Here is a 26,282-nt window from a genome sequence, read left to right as displayed (position 1 = left end):
CAGACACACTTTGCACTTACCTGCACTATTTTCCTCTGACATTACGGTGTGGCAGAGTGCAAGTAACCTAAGGAATTCATGCACTTTGGGATCACCCATTTTAATGGATTCCATCAGATGGTGGTCAAAAAATGGAAATGTGCTGTCATCTTGGGGGCTGACTGAGAAACCCACAGCCTCTTTTTTCTATAGGAGAACAACATCAACAACGAAACTGTAGACTTCATTCCAACAACAATCTTTTGAAATTCAAAAACACTTCTTCTAAGTATTTTTAGTGCTTGTATGATTTTTCAGCCTCAAAAGCCTGGCACTAAAATGGCTTTCTCTTCCCTCATTACCGTTAAATATTATCTTCTCATTTCAGAGCTATGTAAACCTTCATCACCAGAGCAGTAAACCTTCCAAAAGCATATGGGAAAGAAAAATATTCAATGGATGTACAGATTCTCAAATGTTTACTTCAACTCCAAAATACAAAGAAGCCCTGAAAACTGAAAGTTTTCTTCAAAACTTACTTGACGGCAAAACCTGACCTGACTTGAACTCATTTTGGCAGCAATATCTGACCTGGAATGGAATGTGCCTAATTATAGACTTTTAAAAGTCTACTTAGTGTGAATTAGTATTTTCTGTTAGAAAACTATTTATTTGTTTGATTACAGGGTACTTTCTCTGATCTCACTAGAGTTACTGCATAACATAATGACAGAATTAAAATCAGGATCTTGAGATATTTGTACTCACGTGTTCATTGCAGCATTATTCACAATAGCCAAGAGGTAGAAACAACATAAATGTCCATCAACAGATAAATAAAGAATATGTGGTTATATATATACAATGGAATATTATTCAGCCATTTATAAAAAGAAATCCTATCTTTATGCTATGACATGAATGAACCTCGAGGGCATTATGCTAAGTGAAATAAACCACTCACAAAAGCACAAATATTGCATGATTCCATTTATATGAGGTATCTAAAGTAGAATTCACAGAAACTGAGTGTAGAATGGTAGTTTCCAGGGACTAGAAGAATGGGGAAGTGGGGAATTGCAGTTCAATGAGAATTACAGAGTTTCAGACATGCAAGGTGAAAAAATTCTGGGATCTGCAGTACAACATTGTGCTCATTGTTAATAATAGTTTACTGTCCACTTAAAAATTTGTTGATTAAAAAAAAAGCAAGATGAAAGAATAGGGTTCAATAAAGAACAGAATAAAATAGTAGACAATTCAATACTAAATTAGATCTCTGTTAATTCACTGACTTCTGAAAAGCATAAAACGTACTTCTAACTTTTAAAAGTTTATTATTCAAAGCACTAGACCTGTGATCATGTCTTTGCAAGGGCAGTTAATGGGAAAATACTTTTAATATACACTCTGTCTTGAAGACTGCAGAATATTTTAAATATAATACTTATATATCCAAGTATATGAGAAGACATACCAGTATACAAGATACTCCATTAGTTGTGTTTATCCCAGAATCATAGAGACTTATTTAATCACAGATTGTTTTGTTCATGTAATGAAGTTTGAAAACAACCACACATAAGGGGGAAAAAATGATCAACTCACTAATAAGTAGTAAAATACACACTGGATTTAGACTTCCCTAAACCCCACCCAGGGAAGAATCTATGACTTAAAGAGATTACAGCCTGTCAAACTGTCATTCAAATATAAAGTCAACAGATAGTTCTGAACAGGTATTTTTCATGAACCCATCTTGAAACTAGAGGATACTTCAGCCAAATAAGAGATAACTGGAAAAACAGTGGGAAAGGGAGCAGTTAGTGGTAAGCACCAAATCTCTCTAACTGAAGAAATATAAAAGAAATAGATTAGGATGGCAAAACAAAATGTATATATTATATACACTGACTATGTAGAAAAGACTGATAAAAATTAGGAGAAGATGCTGATTTCCTCATTTTAGTATCTGAAGGTCAGTAGATATCATTTGAAAACTCAAATCAACTAAGAGAAATCTATGTATATTTAAGATTAAGAAGCATCATTAATCCAAGCAGTAGGAAAATATGAGGGAAAGAAGGATAAATATAATAATTTTACCATTTTTCATATTAGGAAATTGATAGACACTGCTTATGAAAAAAGAATTGAGTATTGTATAAACTTTTGAAAGTATACAGTAGAGAAACAATAAAATACTTTCCTAAATATTACAAGAGAAGCACACACACAGAGCAGAGTCCATACAGAGAATTATTAAAAATTATAAAGACACAAAGTATAACCTAAAATATTTAACAGAGCCAATGTAGATGGCCCAAACTCACTTATTAAAAAATTGGATGCAAAGCAAAATCCAACCCTCTGCTATACATAAGACACATCTAAAACAAAGTTATTTAGGAATATTGAAAGTAAGAGGTGGGTAAATGCAAATCAAAAGAAACCAGGAGACATGACCTTGATATTAAATAAGGTTGAATCCAGGCCAAGGAGAATTAAATGAGTCAAAGAAGAGCACATTCATAATAAAAGTGTAACCACTGTGAACATCAATGCACCTCAAGATAGCATCAATACTCATAAAATGAAGACTTCAGGCTATATAGGAGCTAGAGAGAGAGAGAAATTATCAGAACACTTTAGTTAACCTCTTTAATCCAAACAGATAATATAGATAAAAGATAAATAATGAAACAGAAGACCTAAATAATATAATTAATAAGGTAGAACTAAAATGATATACAGCTAATTTTATACCTTGAAAACAGAATATACATAAGCTCTCTTTTTAAGGACCCTGGAACACAGACAATAATTGATCATATTACACCACAAAGAAAACCCAAATAAAGTCCAAAAAAGTAGAAATAATACAAATCTATTCTTCTTGTTTCATTTTGTTTTGCTTTGTTTTTATAGTTAATAATACTTTATTTTATATTTAAAAGTTGCTAAGGGAATAGAATTTCAAAACTTCCATCACAAGAAAAAATAACTTGTAATTTCAGTAGTGATGGATTTTTTGTTCGTTTTTTGAATTTTATTTATTTTTTTATACAGCAGGTTCTTATTGGTTATCCATTTTATACACATTAGTGTATACACAAATCTATTCTTTTATTAAAAGTACAATAAAGGTTGGGGGGGGAGTCCCAACCACTTCGAAATTTTAAACTTCTTCCTTAAAAACTCATGGTTCAATGTGGATATTCAAATTGACATAACAAAAATAAAGATACTTTAATACACTACAGGCCAAAATCCATGTAATTAAAACTAAAGCAGTGTTCAGAGGGAAATTAATAACCACAAATACTTGTATAAAAAAAGGAAAGAGGGACTTCCCTGGTGGTCCAGTGGTTGAGAATCCGCCTTCCAATGCAGGGGACGTGGCTTCAATCCCTGGACGGAGAACTAAGATCCCACATGTTGTGGGGCAACTAAGCCCACACTCTGCAACTAGAGAGCCCACTCACTGCAACTACTGAGCCCGTGTGCTCTGGTGCCCGCGTGCCACAACTAGAGAGAAGCCCGTGCAACACAACAAAAGATCCTGCATGCTGCAACTAAGACCCAATGCAGCCATAAATAAATATTTTTTAAAACAGGAAAGAACGAAATTTTTTTTTATTTTATTGAAGTATATAGTTGATTTACAATGTTGCAGTTAATTTCTGCTGCACAGCAAAGTGACTTTTTACATAGTCTTGTCAAAAATCAAAAACTTTGATAAAACATTGTGTTGGTGAAGGTAGGAGAAAGTAAGCACTCTTGTACATTGCTTGTGACAGGGTAAATTCTAACGAGGACAATTTGGCAATATTTATCAAATTATAAATGCACATATATTTTGATTGAGCAGTTCCATTTCTAGAAATGGAACTTGTTAGAGAATATAGGATCCATGTGATATAACGTATACACTGTTATTTATTATTATTATTTTTTTGTGGTACGCGGGCCTCTCACTGTTGTGGCCTCTCCCGTTGCGGAGCACAGGCTCCGGACGCACAGGCTCAGTGGCCATGGCTCACGGGCCCAGCTGCTCCACGGCATGTGGGATCCTCCTGGACCCGGCCACAAACCCGTGTCCCCTGCATCGGCAGGCGGACTCTCAACCACTGTGCCACCAGGGAAGCCCTACACTGTTATTTTTGCTGCATTTTTTTTACAAGCAAAATATTGAAAATATTCTTAATGTCCATTCCTGTCTCCTTACATAAATTAAGGAACATTGGTATAACAAACTACTATTCACTGTAAAGAGAAAAAGGGAGCACTTTTTTTTCACTGATATAGAAAGATCTTGATCATTGTTGAGGAAGAAAGTTAAGAACAGTATGTATAGTTCACTACCAACTATGTAAAAAATGGAGAAATATATTTGCTTGTATGTAATAAATACCTCTAAAAGAGAAAAAAAACCCAGGGAACTCTGTAGTTGGGAAACCTGTACGAGAAGGAATTTTGAACCATATGAATCTATTTTTTTAATGTTACATATTAGGTATCTCATCTGGTCATAGTGGAAATCAGGCGTCTAGGAACTATCATTTTTAAAAAGCACATACAACTTGAAATTAAAAGTAAGAATGAATTTTATCACCTCCACACCTTAGTCATGTCTGTTTTCTGACCCAGGACATCATGTACTTCACCTGAAAAAACAAAAATTGAGAATTAAAAATAAATGAAATTGAAACTAGATTTAGTCATTTAGTTTTAAGAAATACACTTGTTTATTAAAGCACTACTACTAGATGACATTATGAGTTCAAACCTAGACATTTTAAGGAGTGTTTTCAAACTGTAACGGTAGATATGGCGATTAACACAGAAAGATACTCATGTTTGCCCAAGATAGAACTAAAATGCAGTACACATTAAAACAAAATAAGATCGCAATCATGTTTATCTGTAAATTTTATCATTCTGTTGTTACATTATCTATGATGTTTGCAAGAGACAAATTTTGTTTTTCACTTTATACCCACTGTTGGGGAATCCAAAATGATATCCAAGACAGACCAATTCTCATCTTGATGAGTACATCTTTGTCTATCTTGGTTTGGGCCAGATCCATCTTTAATATCTATAATGGCAAGGTCAAATTAGCAAGTAAACATGAAACCATGTCAGAGCCTTCTGCAGTCAGAAAACATAGCCACCTATGTGCCAAACATTTAAAAATAACTATTCTTAGTATAAAGCCGATATGTGCTTATTACAAATATATTGGAAAATATAGGCGTTTTAAAAACAGGAACGAAAACCTGTAAAAAAAATGAAACAAAACAAACAAAAAAACAGATTTTCATTCCTGTTTTATAGAGGACAGGACTGAAGAACAGAATTCAAAGTGACATGATTCAACTAAAACTAAAAAGTCAGCATAGTAGGTTTTTTAATTCAAACCTATTTTCATTATACAATACTGTGACCCAGAAACCACTTGATAAAGAGTTACTGGTTGTTTTTCTGGGGCTCAGGTCTAAATCTAGAATACTGTGAGGCTGCTGTGTGGGAAGAGTCCCTGAGCTAGAGAGTGAACCTGGCCCAGCACCTGGAATTTAAATCCCAAACTCACCATGGTTAGGTGCCAGTCATTGCCCTTTATGCTGTAACTCTGATAAATGTTAAAAGCAAAATAAAACTGTCTTTGTGTAAAATGGTCCTCCCAAAGAAAGCCTCTTCACAAGGCCGGTGATGAAAGAAGAAAAATGGAAGAAGTCTAAGAAAATAATAGTTCTGAGAAAGAAAACAGAAGCTTTAGATAAATCAGAGTAGAATATCAAATTTTCCCAAGGCCTGGATCTATGATATAAACAAGGCCAACTGTATGGGGGGTAAAAAGTGATTCTGGAACATTCTTTGAGTGCTTTAGTAATAGTAAATGTATTATAAATTAGAATGGCTATATAAATTTAAGGGTCTAAAGGGGTTACTTAAATCTTTCAGTTACTTTCCTGCCTTTTATGAGGGAAATCACAAGCTATCATGGGATTTGTAAATTTGGAGATTTGCAAAGATCTTGGGATATATACTTTGTGAAAAGCAAGGGACTTCTCTAAAAATCACCCTGTGACAAACATATCTACAAATAAATCTTGGTCCACGTGTCTGATAATTTCTTTAGGGTCATTTCCTGGAAGGGATATTATTATAATTATTATATTATCAATAAGTGCCATGGCAAAAGAATCCAAAAGGTCTACAAAATTCCAAATATCTCCAATACTCTAACAGAAATTTTCTCATTTAAACTGCTCTTTGGGTTGTATATTTTGAAAGCCTCTGAAAATAATATCAAAAGAATAAATTTTAAGAAAAGGTTCTATTTTATTTACCATCTTAATAAGAGTAATATCAGAAATGCACAATGTAACTGAGGGCTTGTGGAAGTCCAGTTTGAAAAATCATCTGGTCCACTACCAGAAAAGGGTGGGGCAGGACAGGGGCAGGGCAGAAGAGAGGTGAGGAAACCATGGCGACCACGGGTTATGGGGGTGGGATAGCAGAGGGAGGTCAAAAGGTAGGAAAGCATGAAAATCAACTTCCTGTATTTCTTAGTTTTGTTCAGGGTCAAATCTTACTTTAAAATATTTGGCAATGTGTGAAGTTTCCCATCAGGAGACAAAGGAAAGTTTTCCCTCTCTTTCTCAGATTTCCTTTATTTCCTGAGATTTCTGTATTGAGAAACTGTACACTCAGAGTCCAGTGAAGTGAGATTGGGAGTCCAGAGGAACCCGACAGCACCCTTCCGGGAAGCTTCCGTGCTCTCAACAGAAGGAACTGTCTGCTAACTAGCCAAAGTCGGGGTGACAAGGGTCACATATTACTAGAATGCCTGAAAATCCAAAACAGAGCAGGTATCCTAAAAGAAGCATACAAATAGCAACTGGATATTGATGAAACAGTTTGACCACTCAGAGTAGCCCTATACAGTGTGAATTCTCAGGAATGAACTGTAAATTCTTATGAATACAGACACTAACATCAATTCCAGAGCTGTTAGGAAGCAAGTATAAAATATTGCTTTTACTGAGATAAACAGGCTATGAAGAACTTGTCCTCCCTGGGATATGGGTCTATCAAGCACCACCGAACAGATCACACAGTTGGTGCACTGAAAGGAACCTTAGACAGTATCACGTCTAACCCCCATCTCTACCCATGAATGGTAACAGATTTAAAGTATCATCTGAATTATTCAATATTCATCCAACAAATATTTAGCAAGTGTTTATTATGTGCCAAGCACTATGTTATTAGATGCTGGTGGTGCCCATATTCATCAGAAAAACAGAGATTTTTTTAATTAAAAAATAAAACAGTGTTGCTTATTTCTTTTAAGGACTGTTAACAATACCAGGAAAAAGGAACTGTTTCCCTTACCGTAGATTCTCCCATTAATGGAACATTTTTTAAAAGTCATGATGTTTTCAGTGAGGGTACCCGTTTTGTCAGAGAAAACATATTCAATCTGGCCTAGTTCCTCATTGAGCGTGGTCGTCCGAGCTTGAGCAGGTGTTGCCTTCCCAGAGTAATACATCTTCCGATCCCAGTTTATAAAATAACTGTGTCCCAGACGAATTACTTCCACACTTTCATCATTAAAATGGAAAAAAAAGAGAAATACTCCATCAATTTCAGAAGATACAAAGCTTTGCCAAAGCAAGAAGTCTGCCAAAGTCTTCAGAGTTTAGAAGAAAATGTGGATGCTCTGTCTCCAGGTTTTAGGGACCTTCAGAGGCATCTCAGCAGAGTCTGTTCATAAAATGTTCTAAGTCATTTGCTTGTAGCACCTTGAAACAATGAGCTGGCTTTGCATAAAGCCTTAGGGAATGTTCCATGCTTCTCTACTTACATTAAACAGGCCTAGTAGAGATTTCTTGTATAGATTTTAGTTGTTTGATGTCGCTTCACTTTGCCAAAAGAGGTAGAAAGGAGTATCTCCATGAAGCACTAAGCAAACCATAATAGCTATTGAGTAAAAACAGGTTGTGTTGTCATATTACTTTGCCCATTGAAAAGAGCACTGTCTCATGATCTAGTGGTGATTTATGATTTTCCAGCTCTAGAAGTGGAATTTCTGAAGCCAAAGGTATAATCGTTTTCAGTCTTTGTACACAAGGCCAAATCAACTTCCAAAAAGTTACAACAATGTAAGTTTCTACCATTAGATTACTGAAAATTATCTTTTCGTCTATGCCAAGTCAAATGGCATCTCATTACTGATGACTGCATTTCTTTTCTTATCAGTGAGTTGAATTTTTTTTTTCAAATTTTATTGGCCAGTTATATTTCTCCTCAGAATTATCTAATTGCATTACCTGCCGATTTCATCTTTCCTATTCAGGTATTAGTGTATTTCTTATTGATTTGTATAAATTGTAGATCTATATATATATAGCATATGTATCTATATACATTATGCCAATAGTTACCCAGTTTATCATTCATCTTTTAATTTTGTTTCCACTATTTTTGACACAAAGAAGTTTTCTCTCTTTAATCAATCAAATTTATCAATAGTTTATAGTTTCTGTTTATAGTTTCTTTTCAGGGAGCTTTGCTTAAGCCTTCCCTATGGCAATATTATATATATACAGATATCTATACTTTTCTTCTAGTTTTTTGTTGGTATTTTCCCCACGTTTAATTATTTATTGCAATTAGAATTTTCTGAAGGATGTGCATAGAGAAGCTAATTTCAGTTTTTACAAAGTTTATTCATCACCATTTGAACATTGAATCCTTTCCCCTACTGTGCTGAGATGCTTGCATGTCACATATAAATTATTTCTTCAGTAGAATCTGTTTTAGGCATTTCAATTTTGTTCCTTAATGTGTTAATGTACCTCTTGTTTTCATCATTGTAGCTTTATAAAATTTGGCATACCTGGAAAGAGGTAAGAACATCTTTATTCTCTTCTTTTTCAAAAATTCTTAGCTGTAATCACTCATTTATTCCTCTTGATAGAATCAATGTATTCATCAAATAAACTTTAGAATCAATGTATCAACTTTCTCATAAAACTTATTTGGAATTTTTATTAAAGTTGTATTAACCTCTTAATTATTTGAAAAGAATGGATATTTTATAACATTTAAACACAACTTCAAGAAAAAGGATAAATCTCCCCAGGAATTCAATTTTGAAAAAGTATTTCTATTGGTAAAGAGTTTAGTTTTGTTTTGTTTTGCTTTGTTTTTCACATAGGTCCACACCATAGCTTGATAGATTTGTTCCTGGACACTGTATCTTTTTATTGATGGGAAAATTTTTTAGTTGCTTTTGGCTTAAAGGAAAGTGTGTTGTGTTTTTTTTTTTAGATGTTGTGGGTAGGAGTTTATTAATTAATTAATTTATTTATTTTTGCTGTGTTGGGTCTTTGTCTCTGTGCCAGGGCTTTGTCTAGTTGTGGCAAGTGGGGGGCCACTCTTCATTCCGGTGTGTGGGCCTCTCACTATCGCGGCCTCTCTTGTTGCAGAGCACAGGCTCCAGACACGCAGGCTCAGTAGCTGTGGCTCATGGGCCTAGTTGCTCCGTGGCATGTGGGATCCTCCCAGACCAGGGCTCAAACCCGTGTCCCCTGCATTAGCAGGCAGATTCTCAACTACTGTGCCACCAGGGAAGCCCCGGTAAGTGTTTTTAATACTAAAAGCTTTTCTTAATATTAAAAAAAGTGATTATGTTACAAAATACAACATTGCACTGAATTATCTTACTAAGAGTTTTACAGTTATTCTTTTGGATTTTCTAGGTTTATAATCACATTGTCTCCGCTCTTCCTTTCTAAGAGATTTTTTTCAGTTTCATGTCTCATTTTGTTCATAAATATTTTAGTTGCATGTGTTAGTACATTAACAAGAAGATCCAGAACAGTATAAAATAGTAATAATAAAGCAGGGACCCATAGTTTATTTCTGATGTTAATGGGAATTAAGCTTAGGTTTTCTTATCTGTAAATTGAGAAAGTTGACAGCAGCCTGATTATGCTAACTCTGAACATTTGTCTCCTTAAAGACAAAAGATGACACCCAAGTCCTTTCTGGGCACTAAATCCTATGCTTCTAGTTCTATAAGTACATGACACATCTATATTTCCCTCCCCAGCAATGGTAGGGTGTCAGTTCGTTTTCTAGCTATTTAAATGGTAACACTTTTTTTCACGCAAACTAAAAAATCACACTATGACTGTAGAATCGTAAGATATAAAAATGAATGTCATATTCTGCATGTATTTATTTATACCTTATCTTATCATGATTTATTCTTCATATCATTCCCACCCCACTTCCTTGTAAGTTCCTTGCTGGCTGTTCTAACTCAGCTTTGTTCTTCCTCTTTCATTCACTCAGAAAGCATTAGCACTTACCATGGACCAGGCAGAGTGCCTTACCTGTCACAGGCAGTCAGTTAGTGTTGAATGAGAAATCTGACCCTCTATTCCCTAATTTCACCAAGAAGGACATTAAGACATAGAGAGGTTAAGTGACTAACCCAAGGTCACACAAATAATTAACCACAGAACCAAGACTAGAATTCAGGCATTTGGTAAAGTCAATGAAGACCTGACCTTAAGAATGCCATAAAAATGGCATTATGCAGGTAACTGATCAATCACTTGAAGCTTTCATTTATCTAAAAGTAAAGTATCTCCCTAAAAATCTAAGCAAAATTAATGGAGAGCAGAATTTGATCCTTTTGTGTTGCAGTTCAAGTCAGTGGAAGTACTCTAAATTAATTTGAATTCTTAGACCTTAAAATAGTCTGTAGAGAGGAAGAGTATCCTTTTTGTTTGGGAAAAGAGCATTTAGGAGAGTCACAATGGTACATTCAGCTCTTTGTTTTATAATAGCAGAGAAAAGGAGACAAATGCACAGAGTCAGTATAATCAAGCTGCTTAGTGTTTTCTGCCTGGAGGCTCAAAGAACAGGGCTTATGATTCTGCCCATTCTGAGGCAAAATAAGCAACATAGAAACGAGTTTCTTTTGTTTTGGAAAAAACACTAAAAAGCTAATTCCTTGGGAGTACAACAGCTGCACTTCTTAAGATGATGTATTAAAAAACTGTAGCTGGGTATGTTTTAAACTACAGATAAATTGACAGCATAGAAATACCCTACCAAAATCAATGTCCTATGCTCACATGGAATTGTTAAGCATTCAAAGTAAAGTCTACACTTTTATCCTCAAGTGACATGGCACTAATTTATTCCTTGTACCTATTCAAAGGCATAATGGAAGCTTTTGTAGAAGGCCTTCATCTCTCCAATCAGAAATACCTATGATTTCTCTTTTTCCAGATCTCTGTCTTAGCAACCTGAAATTCCCTGGAATGCTTTTTTCCCTCAAGCTGAACTCAGAATCACTATTCTTATTTGGTGAGCAAAAATGCTCACATTTATCTTCATCAATACCATGGCTTACCAACAGGTAGAAAATTCTAGCCTCTTTTTTTTTTTCTCTTGATGTCTTGGCTGATTAATAAATCATGCACAGCTTAAGACACAGACAATATGCCAAATGTTAGAAGACTTAGGTTTGGATCTTGGCTCTGTCCCTAACCAGCTCCACAATCCTGAAAAAATCATCTCATTTATAAAAGAAGTTCAGCAATAACTACTTCAAAAGATTTTGGGGAGACATAAATGAGATAATGCATGTGAAAGCACTTTATGTAAAATATGAAATGCTATCTAGAGGTAATGTGATATTATTTGGAGCAGAAAGGAACTCAGAAATCAATTATCTCAATCTGCTCATTTTAGAGCACATATTTCATAGGCAAACTAAGGCACAGAGAAGCCAAGTGCTTTCTCCAAGGTCACACAGCTATTAGTGGCAGTGACAAGACGAGAACTTGGGCTCAGACTATTCCAAATAGGTTTTCATTCTGCCACTGTGGGGGACACATTAGAAGGAAAAGGAACCTGGGAATCTAGCCTTGGTCTTTAAAAAAACAATCTTAAAAATCATTAAATGAAAAATGCCAGTGCACTTCAAAGAAAGAGTGTATACGAAATACACTTCCTTCGTGAGGACACATGAAGCTGTACGTGTGCAGATGGTAAGCCACTATGAGCATTTATTATTCATTTCGACATAAAAGGAAAGCTATAAAAGCTGACCATAGCTCCTCTGGCAAAGAGCAGGATTTACTACAGACTTTATAATTGGATACAAGCATAAGAGGTCCTCAGAATCAAAGATGAGCCAGTAGGATAGATTTTAAATAGAGCCCGCTCTGACCACAGCTCCAGAAGGCCCAAAGCATTTTGTGGTGTTGTGACCACATGCCACTACTTCCAGTCAATTTCCCACAACTTGACATTTCAGTTTCCTAACTGCTCTCTAAAACAAGGGTGGATTTTGTGCATTAACCTTCCCTTGTTTCATCAGAGTTAGGATTTTGGAAAGAGAGAAAAAGAAGCTTGTAAAAATTAGTGGGGATTTAGAGCTGGTGATTTTGTTTATTGTTAAAATACTGGTGATGAGGAATGTCGACGGAGGAAACAAGATGGCGGAGTAGAAGGACGTGCTCTCACTCCCTCTTGCGAAAACACCAGAATCACAACTACCTGCTGGAAAATCATTGACAGGAAGACACTTGAACTCACCAAAAAAGATACCCCACATCCAAAGACAAAGGAGAAGCCACAATGAGACGGTAGGAGGGGCGCAATCACAGTAAAATCAAATCCCATAACTGGTGGGTGGGTGACTCACAGACTGGCAAACACTTATACCAAAGAAGTCCACCCACTGGAGTGAAGGTTCTGAGCCCCACGTCAGGCTTCCCAACCTGGGGGTCTGGCAACGGGAGGAGGAATTCCTAAAGAATCAAACTTTGAAGCCTAGTGGGAATTGATTGCAGGACTTCGACAGGACTGGGGGAAACAGAGACCCCACTCTTGGAGGGCACACACAAAGTAGTGTGTGCATCAGGACCCAGGGGAAGGATCAGTGATCCCAGGGGACACTGAACCAGACCTACCTGCTAGTGTTGGAGGGTCTCCTGCAGAGGCAGGGGGTGGCTCTGTTTCACCATGGGGACAAGGACACTGGCAGCAGAAGTTCAGGAAGTACTCCTTGGTGTGAGCCCTCCCAGAGTCTGTCATTAGCCCCACCAAAGAGCCCAGGTAGGCTCCAGTGTTGGGTAGCCTCAGGCAAAACAACCAAGAGGGAGGGAACCCAGCCCCACCCATCAACAGTCAAGTGGATTAAAGTTTTACTGAGCTCTGCCCACCAGAGCAACAGTAACCTCTACCCACCACCAGAGCCTATCATCAAGCCTCTTAGATAGCCTCATCCACCAGAGGGCAGACAGCAGAAGCAAGAAAAAATACAATCCTGCAGCCTGTGGAATAAAAACCACATTCACAGAAAGATAGACAAGATGAAAAGGCAGAGGGCTATATACCAGATGAAGGAACAAGATAAAACCCCAAACAACTAAATGAAGTGGAGATAGGCAACCTTCCAGAAAAAGAATTCAGAATAATGATAGTGAAGATGATCCAGGACCTCAGAAAAAGAATGGAAGCAAAGATCTAGAAGATGCAAGAAATGTTTAACAAAGACCTAGATGAATTAAAGAACAAACAGAGATGAACAGTACAATAACTGAAATGAAAACTACACTAGAGGGAATCAATAGCAGAATAACTGAGGCAGAAGAACGGATAAGTGACCTGGAAGACAGAATGGTAGATTTCACTTTAGTCTGGGGAACAGACTAAAGAAAAAAGAATGAAAAGAAATGAAGACAGCTTAAGAGACCTCTGGGACAACATTAAATGCAACAACGTTTGCATTATAGGGGTCCCAGAAGGAGAAGAGAGAGAGAAAGGACCAGAGAAAATATCTGAAGAGATTATAGTTGAAAACTTCCCTAACATGGGAAAGGAAATAGCCACCCAAGTCCAGGAAGCACAGAGAGTCCCATACAGGAGAAACCCCAGGAGAAACAGGCCGAGACACATATTAATCAAATTGGCAAAAATTAAAGACAATGCAAAATTATTGAAAGCAGCAAGGGAAAAACGATGAATAACATACAAGGGAAATCCCATAAGGTTAACAGCTGCTTTCTCAGCAGAAACTCTACAAGCCAGAAGGGAGTGGCACATGATATACTTAAAGTGATGAAAGGGAAGAACCTACACCCAAGATTACTCTACCTGGCAAGGATCTCATTTAGATTCAATGGAGAAATCAAAAGCTTTACAGACAAGCAAAAGCTAAGAGAATTCAGCACCACCAAACCAGCTCTACAACAAATGCTAAAGGAACTTCTCTAAGTGTGAAACACAAGAGAAGAAAAGGACCTACAAAAACAAACCCAAAGCAATGAAGAAAATGGGCATAGGAACATACATATCGATAATTACCTTAAACGTGAATGGATTAAATGCTCCAACCGAAAGACACAGGCTTGCTGAATGGATACAGAAACAAGACCCATATGTATGCTGCCTATAAGAGACCCACGTCAGACCCAGGGACAGTGAGGGGATGGAAAAAGATATTCCATGCAAATGGAAATCAAAAGAAATCTGGAGTAGCTATATTCATATCAGATAAAATAGACTTTAAAATAAAGAATGTTACAAGAGACAAGGAAGGACACTACATAATGATCAAGGGATCAATCCAAGAAGAAGGTATAACATTTATAAATATATAACCCAACATAGGAGCACCTCAATAGATAAGGCAATGGCTAATAGCTGTAAAAGAGGAAATCAACAGTAACACAATCATAGTGGGGGACTTTAAAACCTCACTTGCACCAATGGACAGACCACCCAAAATGAAAATAAATAAGGAAACAGAAACTTTAAATGACTAGGACCAGATGGCTTCACAGGTGAATTCTATCAAACATTTAGAGAAGAGCTAACACCCATCCTTCTCAAACTCTTCCAAAAAATTGCAGAGGAAAGAACGCTCCCAAACTCATTCTATGAGGTCCCCATCACGCTGATACCAAAACCAGACAACATGATTGGAAGAATCAATATTGTGAAAATGACTCTACTACCCAAAGCAATCTACAGATTCAATACAATCCCTATCAAATTACCAATGGCATATTTTATGGAACTAGAACAAATCATCTTAAAATTTGCATGGAGACACAAAAGACCCCAAATAGCCAAAGCAGTCTTGAGGGGAAAAAACAGAGCTGGAGGAATCAGACTCCCTGACTTCAGACTATACTACAAAGCTACAGTAATCAAGATAATTACCTAGATCAATGGAACAAGATTGAAAGCCCAAAGATAAACCCACACACCTATGGTCAACTAATCTATGACAAAGGTGGCGAGGATATACAATGGAGAAAAGACAGCCTCTTCAATAAGTGGTGCTGGGGAAACTGGACAGCTACATGTAAGAGAATGAAATTAGAATACTCCCTAACACCATGCACAAAAATAAACTCAAATGGAGTCAAGACCTAAATGTAAGACCAAACACTCTAAAACTCTTAGAGGAAAACATAGGAAGAACACTCTTTGACATAAATCACAGCAAGATCTTTTTTGATCCACCTCTTAGAGCAATGGTAATAAAAACAAAAATAAACAAATGGGACCTAATGAAACTTCATAGCTTTTACACAGCAAAGGAAACCATAAACAAGACAAAAAGACAACCTACAGAATGGGAGAAAATATTTGCATACAAATCAATGGACAAAGATTAATCTCCAAAATATATAAACAGCTCATGCAGCTCAATATTAAAGAAACAAACAACCCAATCCAAAAATGGGCAGAAGACCTAAATAGATATTTCTCCAAAGAAGACATACAGATGGCCAAGAAGCACATGAGAAGCTTCTCAACTTCATTAATTATTAGAAAAATGCAAATCAAAACTACAGTGAGGTATCACCTCACACCAGTTAGAATGAGCATCATCAGAAAATCTACAAACAACAAATGCTGGAGAGGGTGTGGAGAAAAGAGAACCCTCTTGCACTGTTGGTGGGAATGTAAACTGATACAGCCACTATGGAGAACTATATGTAGGTTCCTTAAAAAATTAAAAGTAGAATTACCATATGATCCAGCAATCCCACTACTGGGCATATACCCAGAGAAAACCATAATTCAAAAAGACACGTGCACCCTGATGTTTACTCTAGCACTATTTATAATAGCCAGGTCATGGAAGCAGCCTAAATGCCCATCAACAGACGGATGGATAAAGAAGTTGTGGTACATATATACAATGGAATATTACTCAGCCATAAAAAGGAACAAAATTGAGTCATTTATTGAGATGTGGACGGATCTAGAGACTGTCATACAAAGTGAAGTAAGTCAGAAAGAGAAAAACAAATATCGTGTATTAACGCATGTATTTGGAACCTAGAAAAATGTTACAGATGAGCTGGCTTGCAGGGCAGAAGTTGAGACACAGATGTAGAGAACAGACGTATGGACACCAAGTGGGGAAAACCGCAGTGGGGTGGGGATGGTGGTGTACTGAATTGGGTGATTGGGATTGACATGTATACAGTGTAAAAAAAAAAAACACGGGGACACCGTGCTGCCAAGGGACTTCGATTCTAATCTGCTGAGGGAGGCTGGACTGTGAGCTGCTCCAGGGAAGGCGTGTCCATATTCGTGCATGTCCCCATGCCTAGCACAGTGCCTGGCACCCAGTGGGCACTCAGCAGAGGGCTGCTGGATGAACACAGTCTAAGTTAAAGCAATGCAGTTCTGTTTGCTATGATTTCTATTTTTGGAGAGGAGCTACCTTTAAGGTTATACTTCTTAATAGTTTTGTTCATCCTGGATTTACCACCTTCTTCTTTTTCTCCCTTAAAAAAGGGGAATAGGGAATTCCCTGGTGGTCCAGTGGGTAGGACTCCTCACTTTCATTGCTGAGGGCGTGGGTTTGATCCCTCATTGGGGAACTAAGATCCCACAAGCCGTGCGGTGAGGCCAAAAATTTAAAAAACAAATAAATTAATTAAAAAAAAAAAAAAGAATGTCAAACAACCAAGTCTCATCTTGGCTCCAGTGTCTTTGGGACCATCTGACTCAATCTTGGTAGGATTAGCGTCAGGAATGTCTCAGGTACAGATTCTAGGGCCAACTTCAAAGCCTTATCAAATATATACGTATATAAACACACATACACACACATATATGTATATACATATATATAGAGAGAGAGAGAAACAGAGAGAGACAGCAAGACAGAGAGACAGAGACAGAGAGAAGTGTGATTATATATAGATAGATAGGTAGACCATTTTAGCTCTAGTTTGTAGAACCAAATCTAGAAATCACAGATCAAGTTGTAGAGGGAGTTATGAACCATACTTCTTATTCAACAATGAATAAGTGCCAACAACTATATTTCAACTCCTCCATGTACTCACTGATAGTTACTAATAATAATAGTAAAAATTAATATTCATTAAGCTCTTACAATGTGTCAGGCATTTGTCTTAGAGCTTTACAGGTTTGTTTATTCCTCACACAGTCTTTTTAAGTACAACTATTACTTTCTCCATTTGTAAAATGAGGACACTGCGGTCCTAAAAGGTGAAGTAACTTGCCCAAGGTTATGGAGCTAGTAAGTGGTAGAATAGGGTCTGAATCCAGGTATCTGGAGCCAGACCAGTGCCAGAGAGGCACCATCCCAATAGATCTCCCCAAATATTCTTCCATTTCTTTCCCAACATCAACCCAATTCTAACTCATCAGGTTGCATGAGATTATATCATAGTCCATGTATTCCAAAGGAAAACATTCCTAAGAAACATTCCTAAGAAACCAAATCAAGAATCAAGAAGAAAATGAAATGCATTTTTTGTGATTTGAAAATGTAAAAGTAAACGTTAAACAGTTGAACAGTTTAGTTGCCTCATTTGTAACAGATGTAGCAGGTCATGAGCAGTTAGAGGGAGACATCTATCTCATTGCTGTAATTTTAAAACAAAAAAAATGATTACACAGAACAAAGGCTTTTGATGAAATGGCTTCACCAAAGTATAAACTCTCATCTTACCTCACATATAAAGAAATTGGTACAACTGTGTTGAGAATAATAATATATGACCAGAACGTTAAGAATCCTGAGAACACAGAGTTCTTCTCTCCTTCATTCCAAAAGAGGAACGTTCTGAATTGGTCCCCAACTTGGTTCTCCCAGATTGAATTTCCTATTGCAAGAATAATTCCCAAGCATATCAGAAACCCAAAAATCTGAAATGAGAATAGAGGTCTGGTTAAGGTTAACTTGAATCCCAAACTGGTCATATCAAGGCAATCTAGCACTTCTAAGTCCAAGAAATTGTCATTTGAAAAGCAAGTTATGCAAAGCTCGTCTTACTTATCATTAATCATACAAGTAAAATGTAATATATTTATGTTGGGAACTTGGCTAAATATTTTACATACACTTTCTCACTGAATTCTCCCATTGACTCTCTGAGATAGGAACAAACATTATTCACACTTTACAGGCCAAAACCAAAATAAAACAGAAGCCCAGACAGACTATATAACTTCTTTATGGTCACAAAGCTAATAACTTCACATCCTCTATTTGTGAAGAGTGCATATATTTAAGTGGCTTAAGTAAAGAAGATCATGTGTACTGATTTGCTCTGGTCAATCCCCATTTACATCTATTTTCCAGGTGTAATATTAATAGTATTCCCTTCTTTCACCTTCAAAAGCATCCTGTTTGAATGATAAACTATATGGTAACCCAAGGAATAAAAGCAAAAGGGAGAAAATATCAGTAATAAAGGAATGTCTCAGACTAGTCAAGTCTCTTGGCTACAGACATAGCTGCACAATCCTTACTTAAAGTCAACAAGAAAGATAAGGATTAATTAAAATACAGCATGACATATACTAACAGTTTTCAGGTTGCTTCTGAGATTTAAAAAAAAGTAGGAAGCAACCTGAAAACTGTTAGCCGACTCTTACATTGTGATTAGTACCAGTAGTAGCAAAGCAGACATTTTAGAGGTAAAGTAGCTAGGAAGACAGCAAGGCCAGTCCCTTGTAAGTCCAAAATCCCAAACTTGGAAAGGAAGGACACAAAGTCACCAAACATATAACACCTGAGCTGAACACGATGTTCTGGGGACCCTGCTAAGTGTCACCGTGTTAGGAACAGATACCAGTCACTGTTAAGGGAGGAGTGGGGCTAAAAACGGAACGTATTTCTCTCCTATTTCCTTTTTCCTCCAAGAAAGAATATTCAGGCATTCTGGGACTGCCTCCTTTATTCGTTGATGGACAAATTAGGCACATAAGAAGACAAAGTTGGGGAAAACCTGATTTAAAATATTCAAATTAATTAATATATTAATTACTTTAATATATTAATATTAATATACTTTAAGTCAGGAAAACCTAATTTAAATTATATTAGAAAAGCAGGTATTGGAGAAAAGTAATACTGTGAATCCCCCAAATCCTACCAATTTGGTACCTGTCTCACAGTATCCTCTTTCCTTTCAACGGCTAACACTACAAATTAATGGAGGTAAATTACTTTAAGAACATTAAATTTGGTGATGCTTGGTATCAAATGCCCTAATTTAGGATGGACATGGCTTCTAATTCCCCAATGGATCATTCAATTTTCTAGTAGAAAAAGCTAGGACAGTGCCTGCTTCACAACCAGTAAGCTTACTCTGTGGTGGATACATATACAATCCCCATGCAAGCCCTACAGGTGGGCTCAAGGCCGTTTAAATGGGGAATTCTAGAGGTGGGTACAGACTCCTTCTGGGAATGTCCCCTTGGCCTCATGGACTCTATGGGTATGAGAGGAGGAAAGCCCAGGTCTGAGGGTGACACTGAAAGTAAAACACAGAGCCTGGCCAATACTTTGTGCCCCAAAAGAGTTCATTCCCTTTTTTCCTTATTCAGGGTCCCACCATTACGTATCAGTTGAGCAAATATTTACTGAGTGCAGATTCTTTAACGTTGCTTGTGAGTCTGTGATGGGGCTGGTAGGGAAACATGGTTCAAAGTCACTGTCCTTATATTTCAAAGTCAATGTTCTAAACTCAACCCTAATATAAGGAGACAAAGCAATATGACACAAAAGTCAGATAACAATCAGATCCACAGCATGAGACAGCACAAGATTAACCGATGAAAGGGTGGGGTGTGAAGAAGACCTGACTATTTGGAGTTCACAAGTGGTAGAGAAAATAATTTCAAAAAATTCAGAGGAGAAAAAAAATTCAGAGGAAAGAGATAGCCTTGGGCCCAGGAGGTTTCGAAGTCTTCATGAAGGAGGTAAACAGTGACTTGGGCCTCAGAGGATTTATAAGCAGAACCAGCTACATAATTTTCAGGGCCCAGTGCAAAATAAAAATGCAGGACCCCTTCTCTAAAAATTATGAAGAATCTCTGCACAGCAACAACAGATCAATAAGCCAAGTGTGAGGCCCTTCTGAGTGGGGGCCCTGTGTGACTTCACAGGCCACCTATCCATGAAGCCAGCCCTGTCACAAGCTATGTAGAGAGGGCATGAGCAAATGTAACATGACCAAAAGACCAAACTACCTTAAAAATTATGTTTTGTCTTTTAAGAACAAATGGTCTTGCAAGGCCATGAAGGCCTCCATAAGCACTAACCTACGTCTCTACCAATGGTTGAGAAATCATCATCTAGGAAGTAGAAGACAGTAGAACTGGGCCCCAAATGCAAAGTCCCCAAATACAAATTCCACAAGGAGAATGTAGATTTCTGAAAGAATGCCCAGAATAATGGAAGAAATATATTAAGATAACAATGACTAATGATAGTGCCTAATTTTGTTAAGGTAACTTACCCATAATACTAGAGTATTCATCAGTCTATCAATGCTTGTCCTCTTAAACTTTGTCTTACCACTGTTCTGCATTAGTTTAGTATCAGGACCTGCAAAAGAAAAAAAAAAAAAAAAAAAAAAGAAAGAAAGAAAAAGATATAACTTTGAAATGATTAGATGATGTATTATTATTATTATTAATTCCTACTTATATCAAATGTTTCTGAAAGGAAAATATGTTTTTTCAAAATAATTTGACTTTTATTAAGAGCAGGATTATTATGAAGTTGTTTATGATTCTCATCTGGTGGCTTAACAACAATCCTGGAAATTGCAAGGAACTGGTCCTCTTAGAAGGGGATAAATCCAGACATAACTTGCAGCTAAAAGGTTTAAGAAATGCTATTTTTCAAAAATCTGTGTATGGATGTACTTATCGTTTGAAGCAATTAAAGATTAAGAAGTCAGTCAAACTGAGGAATAATTTATAAATGTCTAAAAGAATGTAGTAATAAACACAATTCAGAACACTAAGGTCTGAATGGAGAGTTAAGATAAGAAATCAAATTCTGGATGTGTTTCCCAAAAAGATGTGAGGTGCCTTTAATGGAGAAACTAAAATAACTCCAAACAATACAACAGCAAGTAATTTAAACCTTTATTGTGTATTGTACACTATTTATATAATATGCATTTTTTGTAAGGGCAAGAATTGTCTTAAATTCTTATTAGATTTATTTCAAGTAATTCTCTTAAATCCCATGTTAGATATTTACTAAGTGCCTTGTTCAAGAAATTCTGAGAATTAATTAACTGCTTTAGAGGTTGATTATTAGATGATTAACAAAGAATATTAGATTATACTGCTAAGGAAATTCCTTGCGGACAAAGAAGATGCTCAATAGAAGTGATTACATTTTAATTATATCAGATTTCCCTAGTCTTCCCTCTCCACTTCATCTTTCCACAATTATCACCAATCCATGCAGCCACTTAAAAGCAGAGGAGAAGGGAAAGGGAAGAAAAGAGAGAAGCGGGGCACACATGGAATTATACGCCATTCTAGAGGTCAGGGAAGCATGGGAACATCCTTAAAAGACTCCTTTACTTGAAAGACAAATTGGAGCAAAGATTGGGGTCTCAAACAATTCACTGTCCTGAGTTGGAAATTGTACCCCAGTGTCCTCTTCCCAGCCTCTACTGTGTAAAGGAGACCACCCGCATTTTCTCAGAATCGTTTATTAAAATCATATGGACATTGAGGGTGGGAAGTATTTCTTTTAGTAAAGATCACAAAGAGCAAATAGAGTTTGTGATTGCTAAAAGCTGAAATATTGATAGACCAGTTTCGTGCTAAAAATTTACATTTCTTAGGCATACATACACACACAGACTAGCAAAGAATCCACTGAATGGGTTCTTAAGCACTTATTTAAATATATCCACAGATGTTGATATACACAGCTCTTCTTCCCCTCACAGTCACAGTCCTGAGAGAATTTTCTATACTCAACAGCCTCTTTTTCCTTATCTCCCACTCATTTCTCAAGCTAGGTTCTGGGCCAGTCACTCCACCGAAACAAATGTGGTGTTATCATCAATATCCTCCATGCCTCCTTGGACCTCTCAGCAGCCTTTGACACTGTTGACTACTCCATCCTTTTGAAACACACTCTTTCCTTAGCTCCCATTTTACATGTTCTGCTTTCCCGCCTACCTCTTTGGTAGCTTCTTTTTCGTCTTCCATTTTGCTCATTCCTTTCTTCCCAGCCATTAAATAGTGAGACTTCTTTAGAATCAGGCGTAGGCCACCTTCTCTTCTTTCTCAACCCACCTTCCCTGAGCAATCTCATCTAAGACCACAGCTCCAATTAACATCTGTAGGCCAAATGTATATCTCCAGCTCAGATTGCTCCTCTGAGCCCTAAACTCATATATTTAAATTCATATATTTGATTGCCTATATGATATCTTCACCTGGTCTTTCTAAGGCCCCTCAAGTGGCCCTTGTCAAGCCCACCTTGTGACCTTTCTCCAGGGTTCCTTATCTCAGTGAATGGCACCACTATCCATCCAGTTGTGAAAAGTGGGAGAAACCTAAGAGTCTAGTCTATCGCATCACTCCCACCCTAAATCCGAAGTACCGTCATCTCTCAACTGGACGGTAGTAAAATCCTAGCAACTTTGTCTCCCCACATCTACTCTGCCACCACCCGAATCATACACTTTTTCCAGGACCCTATTTACCAACTTTAAAAATACTGTAGGCAGGAGTGAAACTTTCAAATTTAACACTTACACACACGCCATCTGTTTGAAAAACTTGCAATGGCTTCTGAATGCTCTCAGGATAAAGACCAAAATTCTGGATACAGACCACAGGACGTGTATGATCTTGCCCCTATCCCTGTCTCTAGTCACATGTTCATCTCTATCCTCCAAGTTTTCCATGCTCTACACTGGCCTTCTTAAGCTTTTTGTTTGTTTGTTTGTTTGTTTGTTTTTACCTCCCCAGCCTCATTCCTACCATAGAGCCTTTGCCTATGGCGTGCCTTTTGTCTAGCTTGTTCTTTCCCTCCATATTCCTCCACTACATACTCCTGTGAGTCCAAGTTCTTTTTCTTCAGAGCACTTATCTCAGTTTGAGATTATATACTCATTACTACAATTATTTAAGATTAATGTCTCTCTCTCCTACCAGACTCAAAACCACATGAGTGAAGAGATCGCACTTTTTTGGTTCACATTCTTAATCGCAAATAAGTAAGCAGCATAGTGCCTGCCACATAGTAGGTACTCAATAAATAACTGTTTAATGAATGAATTTATTTATTAAGTACCTGCTATGTTTTAGGCAATGTGCATATGTCCTTTTCACCTATTATCTCACTAAGGCTTAAAACAAGCCAAAAAATTAGGTACTATTATCCTTAGTTCACTAATAATGAAACTCAGGATTAAAGAATTTAAATAACTTGCCTGAGATTTATTTTTTGTCTTGTCTTGTAGCATCAGAGCCAAACTTAGAACCCAGATATATCTAATTCTAAGGCTCTTGCTCTTAACCACTATTTTTAAAGCTATATGAAACAGTCCATTAATTCATTAATTCACTGACTCATTCAAACAATGTGTGTTTAAGACTGTGACTCATTCAGAGTCCAAACAGGAAATAGATGACACATTGATCAAGGATAATTAGAGAAAGGTTAATTTATAAAGGGACTCTTTACAAAAGTGTGAGTGGGTGTATCAGAGGTACAGAAGTAAAAGGTCAATGCAGTAACCAAGGACTTGGTAGCAATCAAGATGTTTCTCTATCTACACCAGAAGGGTAGGATGAGGGAAAGGGGTGGTTATTAGACCCTAAGGAGAGAGTTGTGTAAAGTCTGTAGCCTTTAGAGGAAGAGTGACTTTATGTTGAGGGACCCAGCCAGCTTGAAGGTAGGCAGTCTGGGGGAATAAATACCTTGACCTCAGTCTTCTTCCTTTGATCTCTTCCCAGGGACCCCCAATGATAGGACCAAAGTTCAAGGAAACCTATTAGTGTAAACCATACAAGTCAGCCCCCCAAGGCAGACAAAGAGTGTGAAATGGTGAGAGTAGATCTGGAGGGGCAAATGGAAGACATCCAGCACAAAAACCTACTATGCACCAAGATGGTGCTGACTTCTATGGACGCCTTAAATGAATAAGACTTCTGACTTGTACCCTCAGAAACAGGACTTTCTCCTCTCTTGAGGTAAAGGAAAACCATACCAGGGAGGCATGGCCTAGCTGTTAATGTATATTAAACCCTCATAAATTATAGATTTGTAAAGTAAACCATGTTTGTGTCAACTATACTCCTTGCACAATCATTAATGGCAGGTATAACTAGAGTAATAATACAGAAAGAATAGTTAATAATTTGTTTTGGGTAACTTTCATAAGATCTAGGTGTTCACCTAGAACTAGTTCCCCAAATTAGATGTCTCATGACTTAGGGGTTCTGAGACACTCATTTGTTCAACTCTGACATTGACGAAACCAACGATTCCTCTGCCTGCTGTTATTCTAGTTGAACTTTCTATTAACGTTTGTGCCTAGACTAAAGTCAATGTAGGCATGCTCTGCTTTACAAATATCTGCCTCTTGAAGACCCCCTGCCAGTGAACATCAAGGTCACATCACAAAAGAGGGTGATGCCCCACTTCTCCCTGCCGAGATCCAAGAGCAGTACATTTTCCCAACTCTCAGCCTATGGAGCAGACAATGTGCTCTGAATTGATGCTGAAAGAAGGGAGACGCAGGGAAGGAAAGAAAATAGCATTTGTCAAGCATCCTCTTCCATGTGCATTGCCTCACTGAGCCTTTACAGTGACTCTCTAATGTACTCATTCTTATCCCCATATTATAGCAGAGAAAACTAAAACTTAGGAAGTTTAAGTAACCGAGGTTTAACATTCTCCAGCTGGTAAACAAATTTAAACCCAGATCTGTCCAATCCAAATTCTGTGAACTATCTGTTACACTTTTTTGGAGGGAGACCTGTCCAACTTACCACTCCACTTTCTTGTGTGTAGGAGCATTTTCCCACAGAGCCAACATTATGAAGGAAAGCTTGACCCCTGAGGGGCTCTCAGCAGCTGTCCTAGCATAACATGCTATAGCTGAACCATACTTCCGAATTAGTCATTCCAAACAAGATCACACAAATGCAAACAAAAGTTTGGGCTACAGCCCACTCCTAGGACGATGCACCCCCCCATTTCTCTAATGATAGGGAGCAAACCAAGAAGGTCCTTCACATCAGAGGACCTCCAAGAAATCTCCCCTTCATTAAATGGAAAGACTAGAGGGGGAAGGTAAAGAGAGGTTAGCGTATAAGCCTAGCACTCTTTTTCTCAGTACAAGATGCAAATAAGGAAATAGATGATCATAGGTTTATTCCCCTGACTAAAGAGTAAAAGCATCTGGTGAAAACATTATGAACCAGATTCATCCCCAGATAAAACCGTATATACAGCCTCATTTCTAGGGATTTCTCAAGTCCTTACAATGGCAATGCCCCAAGCAGCAAGAGCCTTGCTAACACCCACAGCTGAGAGTATTTAAGAGGAATTGGGAGGATTTCTCTAGATTTGGAACACTTTTGAGTCTTTAATGAACATTTTGTTGCTGTTGAAGGAAGTCAGTTAAGAAGAACATTCCAGTTTTGATTGCACATATAGTCAGTGGGCCCAAAACACATCTTAATTTGGTGTCAAAATAAACAGGATTTTTAAAAAATCAAGGACTGGCAATTGAAGCCATGAGTGAAATTTGAGAGGCTTTACGAAATGGTGCTACTGTAAGCTTCCTTAGCAGGAGAGTGCCATCTTGGGCCCTTAGAGACAAAGTAGAGACAGGAAAAGTGGGAGCAGGCAGAGGAAGAGGCACTCCCCTCCCTCCCCCAAGTCCCACCCCCACCTCCAGCAGGGACAGTCTTTC

The 26,282-nt window shown here is 37.4% G+C and overlaps 1 protein-coding gene across 13 annotated transcripts in view; it reads right to left on the bottom strand.

Annotated features, from left to right (window-relative positions):
* The window catches only part of ATP8B4 (ATPase phospholipid transporting 8B4 (putative)), a 287,386-nt gene that overhangs the window by 77,458 nt on the left and 183,646 nt on the right, over positions 1-26,282 (bottom strand). For all 13 annotated transcript variants that reach the window (XM_024761880.1, XM_024761893.1, XM_024761884.1 and 10 more), the window contains 5 exons: positions 20,832-20,920; positions 18,035-18,231; positions 7,384-7,592; positions 4,603-4,646; positions 21-186 (listed from right to left, as the gene is read on the bottom strand). In XM_024761880.1, the coding sequence (XP_024617648.1) occupies positions 21-186; positions 4,603-4,646; positions 7,384-7,592; positions 18,035-18,231; positions 20,832-20,920 (705 nt within the window). The remainder of the gene's footprint in view (positions 1-20; positions 187-4,602; positions 4,647-7,383; positions 7,593-18,034; positions 18,232-20,831; positions 20,921-26,282) is intronic.

Source organism: Neophocaena asiaeorientalis, unplaced genomic scaffold (assembly GCF_003031525.2).
Source record: "Neophocaena asiaeorientalis asiaeorientalis breed wild unplaced genomic scaffold, Neophocaena_asiaeorientalis_V1.1 scaffold111, whole genome shotgun sequence".
Classification (NCBI taxonomy): domain Eukaryota; kingdom Metazoa; phylum Chordata; class Mammalia; order Artiodactyla; family Phocoenidae; genus Neophocaena; species Neophocaena asiaeorientalis.
This window is presented reverse-complemented; position numbering and strand designations above follow the sequence as displayed.